The 27,331-nt window shown below is 46.3% G+C and overlaps 2 protein-coding genes across 3 annotated transcripts in view; one reads left to right on the forward strand and one right to left on the reverse strand.

Annotated features, from left to right (window-relative positions):
• The window catches only part of cdh26.1 (cadherin 26, tandem duplicate 1), a 35,427-nt gene extending 21,622 nt beyond the window's left edge, over window positions 1–13,805 (forward strand). The window contains exons 13-18 of one of the 2 annotated variants that reach the window (XM_061935314.2): window positions 4,029–4,153; window positions 4,259–4,339; window positions 5,319–5,381; window positions 5,508–5,582; window positions 12,445–12,525; window positions 12,593–13,805. In XM_061935314.2, the coding sequence (XP_061791298.1) occupies window positions 4,029–4,153; window positions 4,259–4,339; window positions 5,319–5,381; window positions 5,508–5,582; window positions 12,445–12,525; window positions 12,593–12,820 (653 nt within the window). In that variant the 3' untranslated portion in view covers window positions 12,821–13,805. The remainder of the gene's footprint in view (window positions 1–4,028; window positions 4,154–4,258; window positions 4,340–5,318; window positions 5,382–5,507; window positions 5,583–12,444; window positions 12,526–12,592) is intronic. The other variant, XM_061935315.2, reaches the window with a different exon arrangement.
• The window catches only part of slc36a1 (solute carrier family 36 member 1), a 532,187-nt gene that overhangs the window by 274,526 nt on the left and 230,330 nt on the right, over window positions 1–27,331 (reverse strand). The gene's annotated exons all lie outside the window — the stretch shown is intronic.

Below are 27,331 nucleotides of genomic sequence, written 5' to 3' on the forward strand. Positions count from 1 at the left end.
GACACAAGAGGAAGGACCCGTGATCTGAAACAAGAGGAGTTGCTTTTCAAAATAAAACATGCAAATCAAAAGACAGAAAAAACCAAGACAATGTGACACAAATTAGAACGGTATGGCATTACAATAGAAACAATACCTGAAGCGAGCCAAACGTTTGTCGACAGAGCTAAATATATCTTGTGGCGTACCCCAGGAATCAATTCTGGGACTGACAGAGTGTATCCTACAATATCAGAAGAGAAAGTCAAAGATGAATACAAATAGATGGAGTAGTTATTGACAGAGTAAAATAAACTACATGTGTGAATAATTAAAAAAAAAAATACAATTAACTTGACATCTCATATAAAACATATACAACATAAGGTAGCAATAAATACTTCAATAGTCACTCAAGCAAAATATATTGAGGATGAAAACTCAGTTCATATTCTCTTCTACTCGCTAGTATTTCCATAATTGTCTACAAATATGGGGAAAAAAATTACAAAAGTACTCTTCTTTCACTAACTGTTACAAAAATAGATCAGTTATAATAATATAAAACCCAAAAACAGTGAAATTGTCACGTTGTGTAAATGGTAAATAAAAAGAGAATACAACAAATCCTTTTCAACTTATACTAAATTGAATAGACTGCAGATATTTAACGTTCAAACTGAAAACTTTATTTTTTGCAAATATTAGCTCATTTGGAATTTGATGCCTGCAACATGTTTCAAAAAAGCTGGCACAAGTGGCAAAAATACTGAGAAAGTTGAGAAATGCTCATCAAAGACTTATTTTGGAACATCCCACAGGTGAACAGGCTAATTGGGAACAGGTGGGTGCCATGATTGGGTATAAAAGCAGCTTCCATGAAATGCTCAGTCATTCACAAACAAGGACGGGGCGAGGGTCACCACTTTGTCAACAAATGCCTGAGCAAATTGTTTAAGAACAACATTTCTCAACAAGGAATTTAGGGATTTCACCATCTATGCTCCGTAATATCATCAAAAGGTTCAGCAAATCTGGAGAAATCACTGCACGTAAGCAGCAAGGCTGAAAACCAACATTGAATGCCCATGACCTTTGATCCCTCAGGCGGTACTTACTGCATCAAAAAGTGACATCAACGTGTAAAGGGTATTACCACATGGGGTCAGGAACACTTCAGAAAACCACTGTCAGTAATTACAGTTGGTCGCTACATCTGTAAGTGCAAGTTAAAACTCTACTATGCAAAGCCAAAGGCATTTATCAACAACACCCAGAAACGCCGCCGGCTTCACTGGGCCTGAGCTCATCTAAGATGGATTGATGTAAAAGTGTTCTGTGGGCTGACGAGTCCACATTTCAAATTGATTTTGGAAACTGTGGACGTTGTGTCCTCCGGAACAAAGAGAAAAAGAACCATCCGGATTGTTATTGGCGCAAAGTTCAAAAGCCATCCTCTGTGATGGTATGGGGGTGTATTAGTGCTCAAGACATGGGTAACTTACACATCTGTGAAGGCACCATTAATGCTGAAAGATACATACAGCTTTTGGAGCAACATATGTTGCCATCCAAGCAACGTTTTAATGGACACCCCTGCTTATTTCAGCAAGACAATGCCAAGCCAGGTGTTACAAAAGCGTGGCTTCATAGTAAAAGAGTGCGGGTACTAGACTGGCCTGCCTGTAGTCCAGACCTGTCTCCTATTGAAAATGTGTGGCGCACTATGAAGCCTAAAATACCACAACAGAGACCACGGACTGTTGAACAAGTTAAGCTGTACATCAAGCATCCATCCATCTTCTTCCGCTTATCCGAGGTCGGGTCGCGGGGTCAGCAGCCTAAGCAGGGAAGCCCAGACTTCCCTCTCCCCAGCCACTTCGTCCAGCTCTTCCTGTGGGACCCCGAGGCGTTCCCAGGCCAGCCGGGAGACATAGTTTTCCTAACGTGTCCTGGGTCTTCCCCGCGGCCTCCTACCGGTCGGACGTGCCCTAAACACCTCCCTAGGGAGGCGTTCGGGTGGCATCCTGACCAGATGCCCGAACCACCTCATCTGGCTCCTCTCGATGTGGAGGAGCAGCGGCTTTACTTTGAGCTCCTCTCGGATGACAGAGCTTCTCACTCTCTCTCTAAGGGAGAGCCCCGCCACCCGGCGGAGGAAACTCATTTCGGCCGCTTGTACCCGTGATCTTGTCCTTTCGGTCATAACCCAAAGCTCATGACCATAGGTGAGGATGGGAATGTAGATCGACCGGTAAATTGAGAGCTTTGCCTTCCGGCTCAGCTCCTTCTTCACCACAACGGATCGATATAGCGTCCGCATTACTGAAGACGCCGCACCGATCCGCCTGTCGATCTCACCATCCACTCTTCCCTCACTCGTGAACAAGACTCCGAGGTACTTGAACTCCTCCACTTGGGGCAAGATCTCCTCCCCAATCCGGAGATGGCACTCCACCCTTTTCCGGGCAAGAACCATGGACTCGGACTTGGAGGTGCTGATTCTCATCCCAGTCGCTTCACACTCAGCTGCGAACCGATCCAGTGAGAGCTGAAGATCCTGGCCAGATGAAGCCAACAGGACCACATCATCTGCAAAAAGCAGAGACCTAATCCTGCAGCCACCAAACCAGATCCCCTCAACGCCTTGACTGCACCTAGAAATTCTGCCCATAAAAGTTATGAACAGAATGGGTGACAAAGGGCAGCCTTGGCGGAGTCCAACCCTCACTGGAAACGTGTCCGACTTACTGCCGGCAATGCGGACCAAGCTCTGGCAATGATCATACAGGGAGCGGACTGCCACAATCAGACAGTCCGATACCCCATACTCTCTGAGCACTCCCCACAGGACTTCCCGAGGGACACGGTCGAATGCCTTCTCCAAGTCCACAAAACACATGTAGACTGGTTGGGCAAACTCCCATGCACCCTCAAGGACCCTGCCGAGAGTATAGAGCTGGTCCACAGTTCCACGACCAGGACGAAAACCTGTTCCTCCTGAATCCGAGGTTCGACTATCCGGCGTAGCCTCCTCTCCAGTACAGTGTACATCAAGCAAGAATGGGAAATAATTCCACTTCAAAAATGTGTCTCCTCAGTTCCCAAACCTTTACTGAGTGTTGTTAAAAGGAAAGGCCACGTAAAACAGTGCTAAAAAATGACCCTGTGCCAAATTGTGTACAATGTCTTGCTGCCTTTAAATTATAAGTTCATGATTAGTTGCAAAATAAAAACATTGGTTTCTCAGTGTGAACATGAAATATCTTGTCTTTGCAGTCTATTCAATTGAATATAAGTTGAAAATCACTTGCAAATCATTGTGTTCTGTTTTTATTTACTATTTACACAGCGTGACAACTTCACTGCTTTTGGGTTTTGTACATCATTTAGAATATAGAAAACGTACAAATACTTAATTGAACCAAAAATATTGAAATTCAACGATTTGGTGCATTTGCAAACAGCTAAAATGATGTACAAAGCAAACTATAACCTGCCAGCCAAGAATGTACAACAATTACTCTCAACAAAAGAGACAAAGTATAAACCTTAGAGAAAAATGTAATTTGAACATTTGTACACACGTACAACACTTAAGACTTTATCAGTATGTGGAAATAAATTATGGAATGGATTGATAATGTACGAATACGATCCACTTTAAGAAACAGTTCAAACTCTAAGTGTTTACAAAGTACAAGGAAGGGGAACAATGCTAAACATCATGAACCTTATAACCTTGTAACTAAACATATTTGAAAACACAAATTCCTGTATTAGTATTATTTTTCTTTACATTACTATTTTCGTTTTGTTTTTTCCCTTCTTTTATGTTCTTGCACATGTCCGAAATAAATCCTTGCAGTGCAATACAATACAATACAATGCAACAGTGTTACTATTCCCCGCAGAGCTTGACAACAGCACAGCCTACAGTCTCGTCTGTAAGCCATTGGGCGCTCGTATCGAGTTTGGAATCTTGGGTATTATTCACAGGTCCTTTGTTCACCTTATGCATACAAACTGTTTGTTTTATGTGTTTGCAGTACTGTTATTCCTCCTGACGTGTGAGTGTCGAAACAAGTTCAAGCACGTGTCCGAGGTCCAACCAGATGAGGGCCACCAGACCTTAATCAAGTACAACCAAGAAGGAGGCGGTTCTGAATGCAAGGTGTGTTGTGTTTACACAAATGAAGAGGAATGAAAATAGGAAATAAACCAGCTATTGTATTGTATTGTCTGCAAGTTGAGTTATTTTCCAATGTGCCTGTGCTAGACTGAGCCATCCTTGCTGCTGACACGTGCAAAGGATGTCGCAATGACTTTTACAAATGGACAACACCCGGGCACTCTTCAGGTATTACTTGTTATAGTCCAAGACCTTTTGGCAACTGAATGTTTCTATTTAATTAGTGTTTGCACTATGGAATCAGTCAACAACTACATAGTAGAAGAAATACAAATTCTATTTTTTTCAATTTGAGATGATATTGACTACCAGAACGCTTGCTTGCTTACTAAAATGTTATGATTGTCAAAAATGCAACCCATAAAGAGCTAAGATAAATGGAGCCACTATAGCCAATACAGCCAAATATATTTGAGGTGTGTTCCAAGACTGGTAGAATCTGGACGCAACCCAGCCACATTTCTTCTTTTCTGCCACGCAAAACCTTCATGCGAACCAGGGCCCATTGATGACCTCACTGAGCATGAAAAAGAAGAACAATTTAAACGGAGCCAGGTGAATAGAGCTGTTGCTCCAGCAACGCAATCTTCTTGGGAGCCAGGAACAAGTGGATGTTCAGACGTTGTGAGCATGCCTGTTTTCATGGAGTAGCAGCCACATTATTATGTCACAATGTTCACCTGTTGTCACATAACTGATAAAGGAAACACAGCGGCATCCTTTTGTTAATGTCATGATCGCACATGGATGAACCACCGCCATCATCTGGACAGCGCCTGTTCATCTCGGTATTCTGTTGGCACGTCTGCCTTCTGTCCATCAGTGGTTCACTGCCTTGATCAGGATGGTGCTCCCTTGATTTCTATCAATAAATCAGCTTTTACCTGCACGTTGCATGTGCGTCATTCCAACAACTGATCATGCGCTGTCCCGACAGTAGACATGCTAATTGTCCAGTTTTGTGGAAATACACGCAGTGGATAATATCGCTCACATCCAAGACTGTGATCAATTGCAGTTGTCCTGAAACTTTTCTGACACGTCTTTCAACACACTCTCAAGTATTTTCCATATAAAGCTACATGGCTGTATGAGTCCAAACACATTTATCAGTGTTTTACTAGAAATGTTTTTGTTTTTTTCTCAGATAACTCAAGTGGCTCCAATAATGACAGAATACCTTGATACTTACAATGCTGGGCTCACTCTGGTGAGTAACAAGACTATATTTGTCTTCATTGACAACACAGCACATTTGATAGATTTTCAGGAACTTACCTTAATATATGCATTGCTATCCCACTTTGAAACCTGTATTAATGTTTGTTTCTAAAAGAGGAACTCTGACATGACTTCATTGGGCCAGCAATATCACAGAGGCATGTTCAAAGGTCATCAGGGGCACACAGTGGTGAGTAATTACGGCCATGTTTCCAGCATGTCAACTTTGAAGGATATATGATTGTAGTATAGTGTGAGTAATTACGGCCATGTTTCCAGCATGTCAACTATGAAGGATATATGAATGTAGTACAGTGTGAGTAATTACAGCCATGTTTCCAGCATGTCAACTATGAAGGATATATGATTGTAGTACAGTGTGAGTAATTACAGCCATGTTTCCAGCATGTTATGAATGTAGCACAGGGCTAGCAGTGTTTTGGACTTGCTGTAAATAGAAGAACCATTCAGCTCTGGGAGCAAGTGAGGGACGTTAATTTTGACTACCAAGTCCAATTCCTTGTCTGTTAAACATACCTGGCCAATAAAGCTGATTCTTATATATTTGAAGTGATATGACATACAGCCATGAAACATTGAACATTTTTGAATGATCATTCATAACCCCAAATCCCACATTTATTAATCAAAGTGTTGAGCAAGTGGAATGCTGTAATCATCATGTAATGTTTTCTTCTGAGCAATACTACCAATTTCTGTGAGGTACAAAGGGGTACGGAAAAAAAGGGCAGCTGCAAGGAGCAAACTTCCAAGTTGACATCAAACCTCCAAGTTGACATTACAAAACAGAAGTCACAGAGGGACATCAAAGCAAACATTTTATTACATTGACCAAACACTATAATACTTACCTGTGTGTTTGTCCACTATGTGATGCACATAATATGTCAAGCAGACACCTCACATACGTAGGAATTATTTTTGAGAGTCACTAATGACACTGCAGCTGGGAGCGTAAGCCCCGCCCCCTGCAGCACTCATATAAAGCCTCCTCCTGCCTGAACGGCTCATTCCTTCTCCAGTGGTCGATGAGAGAGCATTCTGCTGGGGAGAAACGTGGGGAAGCCGATATTAATTAGCCTCTGGGATTAGAAGTGCCCCACCTACTAGGGAACTAGAAGAGTCCCAGTAGGCATTGCTCGCAGTTGGAAAGATGAAAAACATCCTGCTTACGTAGTTAGAAAGATGTTTGTAATCCTGTTTGAGCGTTTATTGCAAGTTTGCCTGATGAAGGTCAAACAGACCGAAACACATAGCGAAAGACTTGCCATGGCAAAATGCCACAATTTTTTGTAGGGCCAGTCGTGCCTATAATTAATTAGTGTTCCCACATATGTGTTTTGACACAACATTCAACACCGACTCGGAGTTTTTTCATTCAGGGTCCTCGGGGGGTTCTGTGTTTGGCGTGGACATTGCCTGGACAGGTTGTCGATGGACAGTGCACACCCCCCCTCTCCCCCTAACCCTAACCCTGACCCCAACTCTAAACCTAACCGGCCAGTGCCTCCAATCTGTCGTTTGGGTGGTGTCCTGCCGTTCGTGGGCCCACTGGAGACTTTGGTTGTAAAAAATGTGTGTGCATAGACACTGTGTGAATGTGGTGAGGGGCTACAAGTCAGAAAAATTGCTACCGGAACCTAAACAAGGTCCGAATAAATCAGGAACACAGAGACTTGATTCAAACACATTACAAAACAGAAGTCACAGAGGTACATCAAAGCAAACATTTTATTACATTCATCAAACACCATTATACTCACCTGTGTGTTTGTCCACTATGTGATGCACATAATATGTCAAGCAGACACCTCACATAAGTAGGAATTATTTTTGAGAGTCACTAATGACACTGCAGCTGGGAGTGTAAGCCCCGCCCCCTGCAGCACTCATATAAAGCCTCCTCCTGCCTGAACGGCTCATTCCTTCTCCAGTGGTCGATGAGAGAGCATTCTGCTGGGGATAAACATGGGGAAGCCGATATTAATTAGCCTCTGGGATTAGAAGTGCCCCACCTACTAGGGAACTAGAAGAGTCCCAGTAGGCATTGCTCGCAGTTGGAAAGATGAAAGACATCCTGCTTACGTAGTTAGAAAGATGTTCGTAATCCTGTTTGAGCGTTTATTGCAAGTTTGCCTGATGAAGGTCAAACAGACCGAAACGCGTAGCGAAAGACTTGCCATGGCAAAATGCCACAATTTTTTGTAGGGCCAGTCGTGCCTATAATTAATTAGTGTTCCCACATATGTGTTTTGACACAACATTCAACACCGACTCTGAGTTTTTTCATTCAGGGTCCTCGGGGGGTTCTGTGTTTGGCGTGGACATTGCCTGGACAGGTTGTCGATGGACAGTGCACACCCCCCCTCTCCCCCTAACCCTAACCCTGACCCCAACTCTAAACCTAACCGGCCAGTGCCTCCAATCTGTCGTTTGGGTGGTGTCCTGCCGTTCGTGGGCCCACTGGAGACTTTGGTTGTAAAAAATGTGTGTGCATAGACACTGTGTGAATGTGGTGAGGGGCTACAAGTCAGAAAAATTGCTACCGGAACCTAAACAAGGTCCTAATAAATCAGGAACACAGAGACTTGATTCAAACACATTACAAAACAGAAGTCACAGAGGTACATCAAAGCAAACATTTTATTACATTCATCAAACACCATTATACTCACCTGTGTGTTTGTCCACTATGTGATGCACATAATATGTCAAGCAGACACCTCACATACGTAGGAATTATTTTTGAGAGTCACTAATGACACTGCAGCTGGGAGTGTAAGCCCCACCCCCTGCAGCACTCATATAAAGCCTCCTCCTGCCTGAAGGGCTCATTCCTTCTCCAGTGGTCGATGAGAGAGCATCTTGTGTGGAGAAACATGGGGAAGCTGATATTAATTAGCCTCTGGGATTAGAAGTGCCCCACCTACTAGGGAACTAGAAGAGTCCCAGTAGGCATTGCTCGCAGTTGGAAAGATGAAAGACATCCTGCTTACGCAGTTAGAAAGATGTTCGTAATCCTGTTTGAGCGTTTATTGCAAGTCCGCCTGATGAAGGTCAAACAGACCGAAACGCGTAGCGAAAGACTTGCCATGGCAAAATGCCACAATTTTTTGTAGGGCCAGTCGTGCCCATAATTAATTAGTGTTCCCACATATGTGTTTTGACACAACATTCAACACCGACTCATAGTTTTTTTATTCAGGGTCCTCGGGGGGTCCTGTGTTTGGCGTGGACGTTGCCTGGACAGGAACCCTAACCCCAACTCTAAACCTAACCGGCCAGTGCCTCCAATCTGTCGTTTGGGTGGTGTCCTGCCGTTCGTGGGCCCACTGGGGACTTTGGTTGTAAAAAATGCGTGTGCATAGACACTGTGTGAATGTGGTGAGGGGCTACAAGTCAGAAAAATTGCTACCGGGACTTAAACAAGGTCCGAATAAATCAGGAACACAGAGACTTGATCCAAACACATTACAAAACAGAAGTCACAGAGGTACATCAAAGCAAACATTTTATTACATTCATCAAACACCATTATATTCACCTGTGTGTTTGTCCACTATGTGATGCACATAATATGTCAAGCAGACACCTCACATACGTAGGAATTATTTTTGAGAGTCACTAATGACACTGCAGCTGGGAGCGTAAGCCCCGCCCCCTGCAGCACTCATATAAAGCCTCCTCCCGCCTGAAGGGCTCATTCCTTCTCCAGTGGTCGATGAGAGAGCATTCTGCTGGGGAGAAACATGGGGAAGCCGATATCAATTCGCCTCTGGGATTAGAAGCGCCCCACCTACTAGGGAACTAGAAGAGTCCCAGTAGGCATTGCTCGCAGTTGGAAAGATGAAAGACATCCTGCTTACGTAGTTAGAAAGATGTTCGTAATCCTGCTTGAGTGTTTATAGCAAGTTTGCCTGATGAAGGTCAAACAGACTGAAACGCGTAGCGAAAGACTTGCCATGGCAAAATGCCACAATTTTTTGTAGGGCCAGTCGTGCCCATAATTAATTAGTGTGCCCGCAAGTGTGTTTGACACAACATTCAACACCGACTCTGAGTTATTTCATTCAGGGTCCTCGGGGGTTCTGCGTTTGGTGTGGGTGTTGCCTGGACAGGTTGTCGATGGACAGTGCACACCCCCCCTCCCCCTAACCCCAACTCTAAACCCGAGTGCAGCCGAGATAAGCTCCAGCACCCCCGCCACCCCTAGACAAGCGGTATTATATATGAAGAGTTACTTTGTAAAAAAAAAAAACGATAAATGCCATTTTTGAAAAAAAAAAAAAGACTGATGCTAGCTTCACGGTGGCAGAGGGGTTAGTGCATCTGCCTCACAATACGAAGGTCCTGAGTAGTCTTGGGTTCAATCCCGGGCTCGGGATCTTTCTGTGTGGAGTTTGCATGTCCTCCCTGTGACTGCGTGGGTTCCCTCCGGGTACTCCGGCTTCCTCCCACTTCCAAAGACATGCACCTGGGGATAAGTTGATTGGCAACACTAAATTGGCCCTAGTGTGTGGATGTGAGTGTGAATGTTGTCCGTCTATCTGTGTTGGCCCTGCGATGAGGTGGCGACTTGTCCAGGGGGTACCCCGCCTTCCGCCCGATTGTAGCTGAGATAGGCTCCAGCGCCCCCAGCGACCCCAAAGGGAATAAGCGGTAGAAAATGGATGGATGGATGGATGATGCTAGCAAACTACTTTTTGCACAGCGCTGTTTTAAATACTCAAATCAATTTTCATGCCACAGCCGATATATCCCATTGAAATACGCATCCAAGTAGCTATTTTGTGGCAGAAGCCGATCGGCAATCAGCATCATTGGCTTGCTGGTGCCGCTAGCTCCCAAATGCTAACGGGACTTCTAGATAAAAAACTTCGGACTCTGAGGATAATTAATTGGAAACATTTGACTAAGCGAGACACCTGGTGTAGTTTGTGCCCACAGCAAAAACAACGCTTGTCTAGCAGGAAAGCTGTCTTCTCTGGACATGTCCTACATACATCAAACACTATACTGCAGACAATAAGTTGACTTACATGGATGTGAAGACTGTACTATGATGGATGTGAAGACTGTACTATGATGGATGTGAAGACTGTACAATGATGGATGTGAAGACTGTACAATGATGGATGTGAAGACTGTACAATGATGGATGTGAAGACTGTATAACGTAGACAATCTAAAGTTGCTCATGCTCTTGGTGAGCTTGGTGTTGGTGAAAAAGTCCGCTCCTTTTATGAGGATGCTTTATCTCGTGTAGGGGGCAGAGTTGGCAGACAGGACTTAGAGGAAAGTAGTGATGATGAGGAATAAGGTGGTCAGTTTTGAGACTGTTTATGTGATTTATTTATTTGTTATTTCCAGTTGAGCATCATATAATTATCTGAATTTCTGTTGTATTGAGAAATGATTGGGGATGAATGGTTGAAGAATAGTAAAGCTGTTCTGTCTTGTTGCAATGATCTTTATTACACTGTGTGTGTGTGTGTGTGTGTGTGTGTGTGTGTGTGTGTGTGTGTGTGTGTGTGTGTGTGTGTGTGTGTGTTTGTTATTACTCTTACTTGGGGGGAATAATGAAATATATGTTTCCAAGAGCAACGGCTGTAATTGTTTCTGTTGGCATTGATATGTGGTTGATCTGTGAATTTTTCCAGTGGGAAATTTTGTGTTTTTTTTTTTTTCAGTTTAGAACTCTCTTTGACTAATATTAACATGACATTTGAATACAATCTTTGAGCACTTTGAGTTATTGACTGTTATAAATTGTATTTAAGACATGAAGTGGAATGAACTGTTTTTGCACCAAAACGAGAGTTGGATATATGTGCTTTTGTCAAAACAAAACAAAAATTAATGAAAAATTGTATTTTCAAAAAAGTTATATTTTTTGAAATACTTCTATTTTGTTAAGTCATTCCTACTTGGTGAAAGGCACTGAACTGTAGTTTTACAGATATTGCCTAAAGTTTGTAATAGAAATACCTATTTATTGAGACTTCACGGAAACTGAGATATCTGCTTTTGCAAATGAACGTTTCATATAATTGCAACATTAAACTCTATTGTGGCTGTGAGCAGGCTACTGTATGAACACATTTTTTGGTAAATAACAACATACCGAATATGAATACTATGCTAATACCGGTACAACCCTATCGATTACTGCAACGCACTTCTCGTCAGGGTCCCCAAAAAGAGCATCAAAAAGCTCCAGTACATTCAAAACAGCGCAGCGAGGATCCTGACGAGAGTGCGCAAGCATGATCACATCACACCTATTCTCAAATCACTGCACTGGCTCCCTATCGCATCCCGGACCCAATTTAAGATCAACCTGCTCACTCACCAATGCATCTACGGCAACGCCCCCTCCTACCTCAAGGACCTAGTTTCCCCTCAACCCCCTACCCGCTATCTCCGCTCCTCAAACACTAACCTCCTCAAACCCATCAGGACAAAGTTACAATCTATGGGCCGCTGGGCTTCTGCTCGACCGCTCCCGAACTTTGGAACGCTCTCCCCGACCATCTTAGAGCACCACAGTCGGTCGACCATTTTAAGAAGGGACTAAAAACCCACCTTTTTAGCACAGCTTTTACCTAATTTCTCTGCCTTCTTGTTTTTTAATGCACTGCTTGCTTATCTTTTTTTTATCCAGTGCTTTCATGCTTTTTATTTATATTTTTATCTATGTTTTTGTTTCTGTGTCATGATTTATTTTAATTTTTTATTATATATTCTTACTTTCTATTTTTATTTTTATACTCTGCAGCACTTTGAGATTTTAACAAATGTAAAGTGTGTTACAAATGCAATTCATTATTATTATTATTATTATTATTGCAATGTCAAAAATAAATGTGACTTTAATACATCTGTCTTGTTTATCGTGGGGGTCACATACAGAAGAAAAAGGACAACACAGTTGACACAAATGTTTGTGTTGTAAAATATAATCCTAACATTAGTTCAAAATATGCAATATTTCAAAATATTCACCTTTCAGATTTTACTTGTTTCCACAGCACTACAATGACAATCCGATTCTCTGTGTGCAGGGAGGCTCCTTGAGGTCCAACAATAACATTTCAGATCAGCTCAACAGAGTAAGAGGATTGTTTGTGTTGCATCATGCTATGTTCTGTTCAGCCATGTAACCCATTCACCCCACAGAGAATCCACATGATGGACAGAAACTACCCAGAGTACCAAGCACGTGACTATGCTTATGAAGGAGAGGGCAGTAGATGCCAGTCACTGGATGAGCTGTCCTTCAGCAATTCGGGAGAGGATTTTCACTTCCTGAATGATTTGGGACCACAATTTGGGCACTTGGGTTGCATCTGCAACCAGATGATAGGAGTAAAAGGCACACAACTTTCACAGGACAAGAGTGGCTAATTATTTGTTTAGGGCCACTCTCAAGGAAGGACCAGTCTTACATCAAAAAGTCATTTACAGAAATGATTTATTTTGGACTTATTTTTCACAGTGACATTCTTAACATTTGATATTGTGCCATGAAAACACTGTAAATTGCCGTTATATATGAGTATCTCAATAGACTTGTTGGGTTGATGTTTTTCTTTGAAATGAACAAAAAATGATGACGTTTTTTCTTTTGATGGCAGTTTTTTTTATTTTTATGTCTAATACACAATTTTTATCAGAACATGTTCAATTGCACTGTCATTTGTGTCTGGCACAATGTATACTATCCTGCTATGTAGAGTGTGTTTCTCAGGACATGATTCAATGAAAGAGGAACTATTGTGCTTTTCCTCTTTGTTAAACCTACAACTGTTGTTATTTGGTCGTGTTAAACCATGCCAAAGCAAGTCAAAAACTAGGGCAAAATGTCGCACCCGGCAGGCATGCGCACAAGTAACATTTTTGTTGGAGACCCTTTTTTTTTGTTTTCGTTCATTAAGAATATAAAAGACTCTCTCTGAGATATTTTTGCTGATGAGTTATAAAGGTGAATACGTGAAAAGTCTTCCTGGGTGTTCTCCTTAGGTTGACTAAACCAAACGGCAGCAGCCTACAGATTTGAAGACCCCTCCCTAGCTGAATCTGCTTTCGTATTCCTTTTCTTTTCATGCCCTCCCGCCTGATCTATGTTTATAAAATAAATACTTTCACACGACATTTGGACCACTGCAAAACTTGATTAGCCTTGAAAAGAGGCGCCATAACGATATTGTTGTTTGGTTTGAGGAAACAGGACAGACAATAGGATACAGTGTTATTTTCATCTCATCTTGGCATGGGCACAATAATAATAATAATAGTAAATCATTTTGTGCAGTGCTATATTGATATTGATCTGAGCGGGCAGCTTTACTTATTGATGTGACCAGACGAACCCTCACCTTGACCCGGACCCTGAACCTAAGAATGTTTTATTTTATCGCGACTAAAAAATTTAAACAAAAACGCTGATGTTTGTCTTCAAGATCCATCCATCTATCCATTTTCTACCGCTTGTCCCTTTTGGGGGGTGCTGGAGCCTATCTCAGCTGCATTCGGGCGGTTAGGGTAAGGGTTATGGTTACTGTCCATTTTTAAAACATAAATTATGAGACTTTAAAGAGGGTGTGGCATGGAGGGTTTAAATCATATTGAGGGAGCACCTCAATTTCAATTTATTTGGGATAGCCCCTTTAGATGCAGCATCTCGTTTTCAAAGGGATCCCTAAATGGACAGCGTGTAATAAAAGTGTGTAATAAAAGTGAGTGTGGAGCAACATTCATGCAAAATTTAAACCAAAGCATATCCACAAGATATGATCTAGACCAGGCCTGCCCAAATGTTTTGACTCGTGGGCAACAATGGCTTAGCCTGTTCCCTGTCCAAAAGATTCTATCTATTTTTTGTATTTATATATATATATATATACATGGATTTGATGCAAATCTAGAAATATCTTCAAAACGTTTTGAGTGGGTAATCGTGTGTAATTGCTCTAGAGAAGCACAAAGTACGGAAAATGATTATGACAGGTCTCCTTTGAAATGTTGTAATTGTATGTGGAATATTGAATAGGAGTTTGAAGTTGCTATTATATTTGACATCCTGCAGGTCAAATAGGTCAATAAGCTTATCAGTGGCCTTTTAATAAATTGGGAGAAAGGGTGTTTGGTGGTGATTATAGTCTCCATCTAGTTTAGTATTTAAGAGAATCCGCCACAGCAATTGTTCTTCATTTGTTTGCAATATTGAATCATAAGGTACTTTATCATGCTTAAAATCTTTGCTTTTACTTGTGGTAATTCCCATTGACACAGGCACGCAGTAGACCCATCCAGAGGATTATGCTGTGATGTGCCGCAAAGGGTGAGGTCCTGAAAGGTGCCATCATAAACAAAAACACACCCACATGAGAAAGGCATAAATGTTTTTTTAATAAGGACATCGATTCAGTGCAGCTGACCCAAATCGTGAACACTCAAAGCAACATCAACATCTGTCTGTTTATGGTGACAGCCTTGTAAAAGCTACCTGTCAAAATGATTTCTGTCATTCCCTTTCACTGCATGCTGTAACAAGGTAACACCAACAGTGGTTTTCTCACCAATCCACATGTAAACGTGTCTAACAAATGTAGTTTAAGACACAAAGGAAGTAGCACAACTCGACTTTTGGCATCATTTGTTAAAAAAGTAGGAAAGTGGTTTAGCACTGCTAAGCAAGAGAAGTAAGTCTGTCTTAACTGTGTTTAGAAGACTCAAAAATGCATATGCCGCAGGAACAATTGTTACATCTCAGAATCTAAAGGCATAATACTCAGGGGTTAGGGTTAGGGTTAGAGTTAGGGTTAGGTTTGTGGGTAGGTTTTAGGTATGGAGAAAGGAATGGTTAGGGTTAGGGAAGAGGGGGGGGGTGGGGGATATAAGGAAAATAAAGAAGGGAAGTAAAAAGGGAATGTGCACTGTGCACCAACAATCCAACGGGCTCACACTCACACCTCATTTAGGCCCCCTGGATGTCTGGTGCCCAATTTGGTGATCCAAAGAAGCTCCGCCCGGTGGCGTTGGGTGAGGGTCCATTTGGGATCCGTCTCTACGACAGTCACCCGGACGGAAGACCACCCGTGTCGGAGAAAATGCTGAACCAGGTGAGTGTTGGTATTTTTTTGTCTAACGATGTTGTTGGGCGAATCTCCTAGCTAAGGTATTGCCTGTCTCGCCCACGTACATATCGCCACATCGTTGACACCTAATCACGTACACGCAGTTCTGGGTGTGTCGGCCGCCACAGCACAACGGCTGGAAAGCCTTGCGGTTGTGGGGGTTCACCAACCATTGCGCGCGGCGGACAAGGGTGTCCCTCCAAGTGGAGGGCCGGTCTCTCAATGAGCTGACCCTAGCCCTGACCAACAGATCATTCAAGTTATAATTCTTCCGGTAGGCCGGCACCACATAATGCTCCGGCAGCCTCCCACTACTCTCCAAAAAGGTCCGGAAGTTGTTTTTGACCTTCCTAACGACCCGTACGGCCGAGGGAGAGTAGGTGGTGATTAAGGGAATCATGTCTGTCCCAGGGGGAGGTCCCTTCGGGTCCAGGAAGACCCTCAACTGCCGTCTGAGGAAGGACCTGGAGTAGCCCCTCCTCTTCAGGGCAGAGAAGAGGGCCTTCGAGGCCACCAGGAAGTCCTCCCGCCTGGTGCAGATCCGATGAAACCTAAGTAATTGGGATTTCACCAGCCCCGCAAAGGTGTGCTTGGGGTGGAAGCTGCTTTTGTAAAGGAGCGCATGGGTGTCGGTCCCCTTGAAGAACACTTTAATACATGGCCAGTTTGACACGTCTATGGTAGCGCTGGAGGTCAAATTGAAGTTGATGATGCCAGTCACTACTGAGATTAGTAGAAGGAATAAAGTTGAGGCCCTTATTGAGAAGGGAGATTTGTGAGGGGGTTGGCATGAAATTATGGGCCAAATTTATCACGTTCTTATTGCACCCCCGAGTGTTCGGGATTATGGGGATTCCCAGTTTAAATAATTAAGCCAGTGTACAAGCATTAGCTCGGCCGTATCCTGCGTCCAATGGATCAGGTCAGGTTGGGTATCAAATGCCTGGCCGTTGAGGGCTGGGATGTGATCATAATGGTTCCTGATGTAACTATTCAGACTCTCGAGGTTGGTTTTCTGCTCCGCGGGCAGAGAAACTGAATAATTGATCAGGGGGATTAGCACCCGGGCACGTGGGAAGGTGTTCCTGGCTGCCCTGAGTGCCCCTTGGAGCTGCTTAATAGTAGTCTCCTTAACCTTCTGTACACGGTTGTTGATCCCAAAGGCTAGTACCAACACATCAACCTGGTCCAGCACCATGTCTCTCGCGTGGCGGAAGGTGGCCCCCGGGTAACTGTCGATTTGTAGGTCGTTCACGCCGAAGGTTGGTATGCGACTAAGATTGGAGTCCCCGATCATCAAGAACCTCTCGCTGACCGACAACTTCCAATCTGAAAATTTTCTTTTAGAATTGTCGTGTCTAGTGGGCTTACGGGGAGGACCATGAGGGAATTCCTCCTCTGACTCGGTACCCTCTGAATCTGACAGGTGTTGTGGAGTGCCTGGGACAAAAGGAGTGTCTTTTGTGACATTATCCCAATGGTGTGTGATTTTTATGATGTTATAACAACATTTGGCTTTTAAATTCCCCTCTATGTCTGTTGTGAAGTTATTGGGGGGCACATTCCTCCTAGAAACGTCCTGACGCTGATTCCGTGTCTTCTTGGGACGGGCATGATTGCGGGGACGCCTTTGTGGGTAATGTTCAGGCATACAATGTGTCTGAGGACGGGGAGGACTGCGGGGACGCCTTTGTGGATATTGTTCAGGCATAAAATGTGTTTCAGGACGGGGAGGACTGCGAGGACGCCTTTGTGGATAGTGTTCAGGCATATAATGTGTCTGAGGACGGGGAGGACTGCGGGGACGCCTTTGGGGATAATGTTCAGGCATAAAATGTGTCTGAGGATAATGTCTCTGATGCACAATGTCCCTGCTGTGTTGAGTGGAGCGTGTGTTGCTGCATAGGTTCCGCTGAGGGGCGCTGTGGTGCTCCTCCTGGTGTGCGTCCTCCCGATTGCGGCGTGTCCGCGAGTGGGGGCGAGGCTGTCCTCTACAGTGGGAACGCTGGTCTCCCCGCGCCACCTCAGCATATGTTCTCTGGGGCCGCTGGTGGAACCGTTGAGGATAATGATTTTCGCGGCCGTAGTAATGGTCATCATCCCTGGTGAGCCTCTCTGGGGACGCAGCTCAACGCTGCCGTCTGCGCTTCCGCCCGGACCTCACCGGAAGCCATCCATAGTCATCGTCGTAATAGTCCGACATCTTGTACAAATACTTTATTCGTTGGTGTGGATGGTGGTGCAAGGGTTTAGCGAAACTGAGGTAAGTTCGCTTTTGTAAAAATGTTTATATTAGTCTGTTTCTTTAGTAAAAAAGAAGAAAAAGGACGAACCGGATGCTCGTGGGCGGGACTTCCACCGAGGTCGAAGGGAGCACTTCCGGTCTGGGCTTTAAATTTTATTAGGTAAGAATATTGTCTTATGTGGCAAAAATATGCAATATCTTACGCTAATAAGCCAACGGGATGGACTGGAATACAAATGGAAATTGTATTTGTGAAAAATAGACGGTTTATTTACCGAACAAACAGTGAGTTGTCAGAACGTCGCCTCACGTGGTGCTCAGTCCAGCTGGGCACGGCAGGTAAACAAACAGTCCAAAAATAGAACGATATGTTGAAAAAATATATAAAGTTGAAAAAAGGTATATTTACATGGAACGAGTCTAATTGCTGCAACGTTTCGGTTGAAAACCTTCATCAGGCATGACTCGTGAGAAGGGGTAGCTTAGCACAAGTAGGCTCTTGTGTGCCACCAATCTAATCGTCCAACAAAGATAATTGCGGGAAACAAGTGCCAATAGCAACAAACATTTAAATTAGGGGTGTGGGGTCCCCGTCATGCACAATATTGGCCTTCAAAATAGAACTTTTTTTTGCCAAAATAAAAGGTGCAAAACGATAACAAACACAGTGACCCTCTGAAGTCCCAGGCTGCTAAGGCACAAACATACATGCTGAAACAATAACATGGTACCATGAATATTGTCCCTGAATGTATATAATTGATGTAATATGATATAATATGAATTATTATATCATATCATCTTAAATTCAATTAAATCATATTAAAATGGAGCACATGGCAAGAGGAGGATTTATTTGAGTCCTGCAGGGGGCGGGGCAATTGCTCACACCTGCAGTCATCAGTCACTCCACAAATCACCAAGGAAAATATCTGGTGTTCACAAATCACTCCAAAATATCAAAAATAAATATTCATTGGTAATCACTGCACACACATCAAAACAAATAATCACTGCAAACAAATACAGGTAAGTAAGTATTTCATTGGTAAAAACATCCAGATAAGTCCCTGGTGTCTGTGACCTCTGACCCCTATTTTAAAATGTGTCTGAATTTTGTAAGAGCCCATCACCGCATCCAAACGATGCCAAACAGAGCCCCCTGGAGGCCGTACGAAAGGCAGGGCTAGGGTTAGGGTTAGAGGGTTAGGGGTTAGGGGTAGGGTTAGAGGGTTAGGGGTTAGGGGTAGGGTTAGGGTTAGGGGAAGGAGAAGGGGCTAGGCACTGTCCATCAACAGTCTGCCCAGTGACACCCCACCAGACGCACACCCCCCAGGGACCCCAAATGAACACCGTCGAACGTGGTGTCAGACACATCAACCACTAATACATTTTTAAACATGCGACGCATTTCGGCCTTCTTTGACCTCTTCAGGCATGTATTGTCTAAGCTTCAACATTTTTCTCAACAGCATGATGTCCCCTCATCAGCTGGAGCCCAAATGGAGCAATTGGTAGGAGGAGGATTTATTTGAGTGCTGCAGGGGGTGGGGCAATTGCTCACACCTGCAGTCATTAGTCACTCCACAAATCACCAAGGGAAATATCTGGTGTTCACAAAATCATTCCAAAAATATCAAAATAAATATTCATGGGTAATCACTGCACACAAAACAAATAATCACTGCAAACAAATACAGGTAGGGTTAGGGTTGGGGTTAGGGTTAGGGTTAGGGTTAGGCATAAAGAAAGAGAGTTTGTTAGGGTTAGAGCTAGGGTTGGGGGTGGGGTTAGGGTTAGGTTTAGGCATAAAGAAAGAAAGTTGGTTAGGGTTAGGGCTAGTGGTTGGGGTGGAGCGATAGAAAGGAGCGAAAAAAAGAATCAGAAGGGTGTGCACGGTCCGTCTATGGCCCAGCGGGCTCGCACTCGCGTCTCGTTGAGGCCCCCCGGATGTCTGGTCCCCAGTCTGGTAATCCAGAGGCGTTCCGCCCGCCTCCGTTGGGTGACACTCCATCTGGAGTTGACCTGGACCACACACGCCCGGACAGAAGCCCACCCGTGCCGGATGAAATGTTGCACAAGGTAGGTGGTGGTGTTCTTCTGCCGGACGATGTTGTGTTTGTGCTGGTGGAAACGGGTGGCGATGGTGTTGCCCGTTTCCCCAACATACATAATGTGGCAACGCTGGCAGAGAATGACATATATGCAGTTTTTGGTCTGCCCGTCCCCTCTGCACAGCGGTCGAAAGACCTTCCCGCTGTGGCGATTGACCAGCCACGGGATTTGCCGCAAGGGAGCGCTGCTCCGAGCCGGGGGCGGATCTCCGGTAGAGCTGATCCGAGCCCTGACCAGCAGATCGCCCAGGCTGGGATTTTTGTGGTAAGCGGAGACGAGATAATGGTCCTTAAGTTTGCCGCTCTTCTCAATAAAGGTACCAAAATTCTCCTTCACCCTTCTGGCAACCTGTACCGCTGCAGGCGAGAAGGTAGTGATGAGGGGGATCCTGTGCTTGCCAGGGGGAGGCCCTTTCGGGTCCAGGAAGCACCTGAACTGTCTCCTGAGGAAGGACCTGGAATACCCTCTCTTCCTCAGGGCAGCGAACAGGGCTCCCGTGGCCGTCACAAAGTCCTCTCGTCTGGTGCAGATCCGGTGGAACCTCAACAGTTGGGACTTCACCAAACCCGCATAGGTGTGTCGGGGGTGGAAGCTGGTTTTGTGGAGGAGGGCATGGGTGTCCGTCTCTTTAAAGAAAACCTTAATGTCCAAATGGTGGGTGGAGGTGAAGTCCGGACCCTTGAAGGTGGTAGTGTCAAGGAAATCCACTGACGTGGGGCTGGTGGTAGACTTGATGGTGATACTGGGGTTGTGGGTGTTCAGGGTGTGGCGGAACACCTCAAATTCCTCCATGGAATGAGTCCAAACCCCCCAGATATCATCCAAGTAGCGTAGATAATGGAGGGGCCTAATTGGGCAGGCAGCCAGGGCAGAGGTCTCCCATTCTGCCATAAAGATGTTAGCATAGGCTGGAGCGAATTTCTTACCCATGGCCGTGCCCTTGATTTGTAGAAAAAATCGGCCGTTGAACTCAAAGTCATTCCTCCTCAGGTTAATATCGAGAAGTTGCAGAAGTTCTTTTTCTGGTCTGCTAACATCTCGATATTTATAAAATATGTTTTTTACGGCTTGGATGCCCTGGTCTATATCTATATTGGTATATAAACACTCAATGTCTATAGTGAATAAAATGGCCTCTTGGGGAATAACAATATTTTTTACCTTATCTATAAAATCGTAGGTGTCTTTGAGGTAGCTCTCATGTTTGATGGAGAAAGGGGTCAAAAAATGATCTATGAGCACCGCCGTCCTGTAGGTTTCACTGCCGCAGTCGGACACAATGGGCCTGCCCGGGGGTATCTCGTGTGGTCGGCTCCACTTGTGTCGTTCCTTGTGGATCTTGGGGAGCAAGTAGAACCTGCGGGGGTGGGGCTCCGATTCGCCCAAGAGGTAGGTCTTTTGTTTGTCATTTATAAATCGCTTTTTCAATAAATTTTGAATTATGCTTTCTATCATAGGGATAGTTTCGGGGTAAATGGGCGCGGCCAATGATTTATAATAAGTGGTGTCACTCAATTGTCTGGTGCCAGGGTTAGGGTTAGGTGTTGGGGGTTAGGGTTAGGGTTGGGGTTAGGGTTAGGCACTGTCCATCGACAATCCGCCCAGTGACACCCCACCAGACGCACACCCCCCAGGGACCCCGAACGAACACCGCCGAACGTGGCGTCAGACACATTATCCAATCAAATTCCCATCATGCGACGCGCGTTTCGGTCTGCATGACCTCATCAGGCATGAAATTTTGAAAAATTGGCCTCATTACCTCTCCCGAGCAAGATGTCCCCTCATCTGCTGGAGGCAAAATGAGCCATGAATGCAAAACGAGGTTTTATAGAAGAGCTTGCAGGGGGCATGGCTTGTGCTCCCAGCTGCAATCAGTCGCTCTTCTTGAGTGTTTGCAGGTGGCAATTGCTCACAACTGCAATACTTAGTCACTCCACAGACAAAAGAGAACTATCTGGTTACATAATCACTCCAAAAAGATAAAGAAGGTAAGTATAAATCATCCAGACCAGCTGGGTTCGGCACTCTAATATCACAGCACTACACACAAGTAAGTATCACCACACACAAAGAAGTATTAAATCACTTCAAGAATAAAATCCAGATAAGTTCTCCATGTCTGTGACCTCTGACCCCTATTTTTTCTTAATTGGGTCTGCCAATCGTCCAACACCACACTCAAACGATGCCAAACAGAGCCCCCGGGGGGCCGTACGAAGGGCAGGGCGCCACCCAACGGACAGATTGGAGGCACGGGCTAGTTAGGTGTTGGGGGTTAGGGTTAGGGTTAGGGTTAGGGTTAGGCACTGTGGGTTAGGGTTAGGGTTAGGGTTAGGGGTTAGGGTTAGGGGTTAGGGTTAGGGTTAGGGTTAGGTTTGGGGGTAGGTTTTAGGTAAGGAGAAGGGAATGGTTAGGGTTAGGGAAGAGGGGGGGTGGGGGATATGGGAAAAATAAAGGAGGGAAAAACGAGAATGTGCACTGTCCGTCACAATCCAACGGGCTCACACTCACCCCTCATTTAGGCCCCCTGGATGTCTGGTGCCCAATTTGGAGATCCAAAGGAGCTCCGCCCGGTGGCGTTGGGCGAGGCTCCATTTGGGATCCGTCTCTACGACAGTCGCCCGGACGGAAGACCACCCGTGTCGGAGAAAATGCTGAACCAGGTGAGTGTTGGTATTTTTATGCCTAACGATGTTGTACTTGTGTTGGGCGAATCTCCTAGCTAAGGTATTGCCCGTCTCGCCCACGTACATATCGCCACATCGTTGGCACCGAATCACGTACACACAGTTCCGGGTGTGTCGGCCGCCACGGCACAACGGCTGGAAAACCTTGCGGTTGTGGGGGTTCACCAACCATTGTGAGTGGCGGACAAGGGTGTCCCTCCTAGTGGAGGGCGGGTCTCTCAGTGAGCTGACCCTGGCCCTGACCAACAGATCATTCAAGTTGGGGTTCTTACGGTAGGCCGGCACCACGTAGCGCCCCGGCAGCCTCCCGCTACTCTCCGCAAAGGTCCGGAAGTGGTCTTTGACCTTCCTGGCGACCCGCACGGCCGAGGGAGAGTAGGTGGTGATGAGAGGGATCATGTCGGTCCCAGGGGGAGGCCCCTTCGGGTCCAAGAAGACCCTCAACTGCCGTCGGAGGAAGGACCTGGAATAGCCCCTCCCCCTCAGGGCATAAAAGAGGGTCCCCGAGGCCGTCAGGAAGTCCTCCCTTCTGGTGCAGACACGATGAAACCTCAACAATTGGGATTTCACCAACCCCGCGAAGGTATGCTTGGGGTGGAAGCTGCTTTTGAAGAGGAGCGCGTGGGTGTCGGTCTCCTTGAAGAACACCCTTATGTCCAAGTGTTGCGTGTCGGCAAAGTCGGGACCCTTGAATGTCGTGGTGTCCAAAAAGTCGACCGATGTGTTGCTCGTGGTCGACTTGATGGTGATATTTTTATTGTGAGTGTTCAGCGTGTTTAAGAACACGCTGAACTCCTCACTGGAATGGGTCCAGACACCCCAGATGTCATCCAGGTACCGGAAGTAGTGGAGAGGACGTTTTGGGCAGGCGGCCAAGGCAGAGGTCTCCCACTCTGCCATAAAAATGTTGGCATACGCCGGTGCAAATTTCTTGCCCATAGCAGTGCCCTTAATTTGGAGGTAGAAACGACCGTCAAACTCAAAGTCGTTTCTCCTCAAATTAATGTCGAGGAGCTGCAAGAGCTCCTTTTCGGGCCTGCTAACGTCGCGGTACCTGTAGAAGACATTTTTGACAGCCTGTATCCCCTCATTTATATCAATGTTTGTATACAGGCTGTCAATGTCGATGGTAAACAAAATGGCATCTGGGGGAATGCAGACCTTCTTGATTTTATCAATAAAATCATAGGTATCCCTGAGGTAGCTGTCGTGCAGAACGGAAAGCGGCGTCAGATAATGATCAATGAACGCCGCCGTTCTGTACGTCTCGCTGCCGCAGTCAGACACAATGGGTCGCCCCGGAGGGATCTCGTGGGGCTTGCTCCACTTGTCTGGCTCCTTGTGAATTTTAGGGAGCATGTAGAACCTGCGGGGGCGAGGATCCGGCTCCCCCATGAGATACCTATGTTGTTTAAAATTGATAAATTTTTTAAGTAGAAGATTATCCAGAATCTTTTCTACCATGGGAATAGTTTGCGGATAAATAGGTTCCGGCAGTGGTTTATAATACGTCATGTCACTCAACTGCCGAGAACCCTCCCATATGTATTGCGATCTGTCAAAAATGACAACAGCACTCCCCTTGTCGGCTGGTTTGATCACAATATGTTTGTTTGTTTTTAGACTATGAAGGGCCTCGACTTCTCCGCGTGTCAAATTGGGAGCGACCGCAGGTGCGCAACCCGAACCGAACATGGAGAGCCCATCGGACCGGACCATAGCCTGGAATTCCGGAGGCATAAGTCCAGGTGAGGGCTCCCAGCCGGAACGGGCTGTGAACGGTGTGGGTCCGAGAGAATCTTGTTTCTCATAGTACACCTCAAGTTTGACACGTCTGTGGTAGCGCTGGAGGTCAAATTGAAGTTGATGATGCCAGTCGCTACTGAGATTAGTGGAAGGAATGAAGTTGAGGCCCTTGTTGAGGAGGGAGATTTGTAAGGGGGTTGGCGTGAAATTATGGGCCAAATTTATCACGTTCTTATTACCCCCCCGAGCGATCGGGATTATGGGGATGCCAAGTTTAAAAAGTCAAGCCAGTGCTTGAGCATCAACTTGGCCGTGTCCCGCGTCCAGTGGACCAGGTCGGGTTGGGTCTCAAAGTCCCGGCTGTCGAGGGCCGGGATGTGAGCATAATTGTTCCTGATGAAACCATTCAGCAGCCCGAGATTATTTTTCTGCTCAACGGGCAAAGAGGCCGAATAATTAATCAGGGGGATTAGCACTCGGGCCCGTGGGAAGGTGGCCGCGCCCATCCTGAGTGCCCCTTGGAGCTGCTTAATAGCGGTCTCCTTAACTTTCTGCTCACGATGGTTGATCCCAAAGGCTAGAACCAACACTTCAACCGGTGCAGCAATTACGGTCTTGCGTAGGATGGCCTCCGCGTGTCTAAAACTGGCGCCCGGGTAACTGTCGATCTGAAGGTCGTCGACGTAAAAAGGTGGTAGGTGGGACAGATTGGAGTCGCCGATCACCAAGAATTTCTTGTTGGCCGACAACTTCCAATCCATCATCCTCCTACTCGAGACCATGTGTCTAGTGGGTCTACGGGGGGAGGCACTAGCCGTATCCTCTACCAACTCGACACATTCTGGAATAGACAGGTGTTGTGGAGTATCTGGGACGGAAGGCCTCTTGTGTGGCTTCCTTTTTAGTGCCCCAGGGAATAAATGTGCCCAATCGGGGGACTCCTGAGGAAGCATCTCCCGAGGGGGCGTCTCCTGAGGAGGCGTCCGCTGCAAGGGTGAGTCCTCATAGTCCACCATAGGAGCCCCGGAAAGTGTGGGCCCCCGTGGTGAAAATTCACCCTGTGGTGCCGTCTCATCTGCCGTCTCAGGCTGGAGAGGGGACCAGTCGGGGGTCGCGGAAGAGTAACGAGGGGACATCACCGAAGAAAGCCCCCGCTCCTGTTCTTCATCCCGAAAGTCGATCAGGAGAGGCGAGGAGGCCGTGGGTCCCCCTGGTGAGTCATCGTCGTCCTCTGTATGGGTGGGGGTGTCCTGGGTTTGATCCGCCCCGGAGCTTGTGGACCCACGTGGTGAGTCATCGTCGTCCTCGGTCTGAGTGGGGGTCTCCTGTGTGTCTTGTCTTGCAGGTGATCCCAGAGGAAGCCTCCTGCGAGATGCAGGAATAAGCTGGGTGGGCGGAGCCTCGCCGAGGGTGTCCTGGGCAGGCCCGCTGTCCGTGGCCCGGGGCTGTGTCACCCTCTGCTCCTTGGGTGGTTCCGGTCGACGAGGAAGGAAGATCGGGGCAACCCGTGCTGGAGGGATTGCTTCCCGATCCACCTCAGGAGACCAATCTGGAGCCACGGCGTCGGTGCTGGTAGCCACCGAGACCCGGGCGACGACCCGAGCCGGAGGGCTGCTAGGGTTAGGGTTAGGGTTAGGGTTAGGGTTAGGGTTAGGGTTAGGGTTAGGGTTAGGGTTAGGGTTAGGGTTAGGTTTGGGGGTAGGTTTTAGGTAAGGAGAAGGGAATGGTTAGGGTTAGGGAAGAGGGGGGGTGGGGGGTATGGGAAAAGGGTTAGGGTTAGGGTTAGGGTTAGGGTTAGGGTTAGGGTTAGGGTTAGGGTTAGGGGTTAGGGGTTAGGGGTTAGGGGTTAGGGTTAGGGTTAGGGTTAGGGTTAGGGTTAGGGTTAGAGGGTTAGGGTTAGGGTTAGGGTTAGGGTTAGGGGTTAGGGGTTAGGGTTAGGGTTAGGGTTAGGGTTAGGGTTAGGGTTGGTTAGGGTTAGGGTTAGGGTTAGGGTTAGGGTTAGGGTTAGGGTTAGGGTTAGGGTTAGGGTTAGAGTGGGTTAGGGTTAGGGTTAGGGTTAGGGTTAGGGTTAGGGTTAGGGTTAGGGGTTAGGGGTTAGGGTTAGGGTTAGGGTTAGGGTTAGGGTTAGGGTTAGGGTTAGAGGGTTAGGGTTAGGGTTAGGGTTAGGGTTAGGGTTAGGGTTAGGGGTTAGGGTTAGGGGTTAGGGTTAGGGTTAGGGTTAGGGTTAGGGTTAGGGGTTAGGGTTAGGGGTTAGGGTTAGGGGTTAGGGTTAGGGTTAGGGTTAGGGTTAGGGTTAGGTTTGGGGGTAGGTTTTAGGTAAGGAGAAGGGAATGGTTAGGGTTAGGGAAGAGGGGGGGTGGGGGGTATGGGAAAAATAAAGAAGGGAAAAACGGGAATGTGCACTGTCCGTCACAATCCAACGGGCTCACACTCACACCTCATTTAGGCCCCCTGGATGTCTGGTGCCCAATTTGGAGATCCAAAGGAGCTCCGCCCGGTGGCGTTGGGCGAGGCTCCATTTGGGATCCGTCTCTACGACAGTCGCCCGGACGGAAGACCACCCGTGTCGGAGAAAATGCTGAACCAGGTGAGTGTTGGTATTTTTATGCCTAACGATGTTGTACTTGTGTTGGGCGAATCTCCTAGCTAAGGTATTGCCCGTCTCGCCCACGTACATATCGCCACATCGTTGGCACCGAATCACGTACACACAGTTCCGGGTGTGTCGGCCGCCACGGCACAACGGCTGGAAAACCTTGCGGTTGTGGGGGTTCACCAACCATTGTGAGTGGCGGACAAGGGTGTCCCTCCTAGTGGAGGGCGGGTCTCTCAGTGAGCTGACCCTGGCCCTGACCAACAGATCATTCAAGTTGGGGTTCTTACGGTAGGCCGGCACCACGTAGCGCCCCGGCAGCCTCCCGCTACTCTCCGCAAAGGTCCGGAAGTGGTCTTTGACCTTCTTGGCGACCCGCACGGCCGAGGG

Source organism: Nerophis lumbriciformis, linkage group LG16 (genome assembly GCF_033978685.3).
Source record: "Nerophis lumbriciformis linkage group LG16, RoL_Nlum_v2.1, whole genome shotgun sequence".
Lineage (NCBI taxonomy): Eukaryota > Metazoa > Chordata > Actinopteri > Syngnathiformes > Syngnathidae > Nerophis > Nerophis lumbriciformis.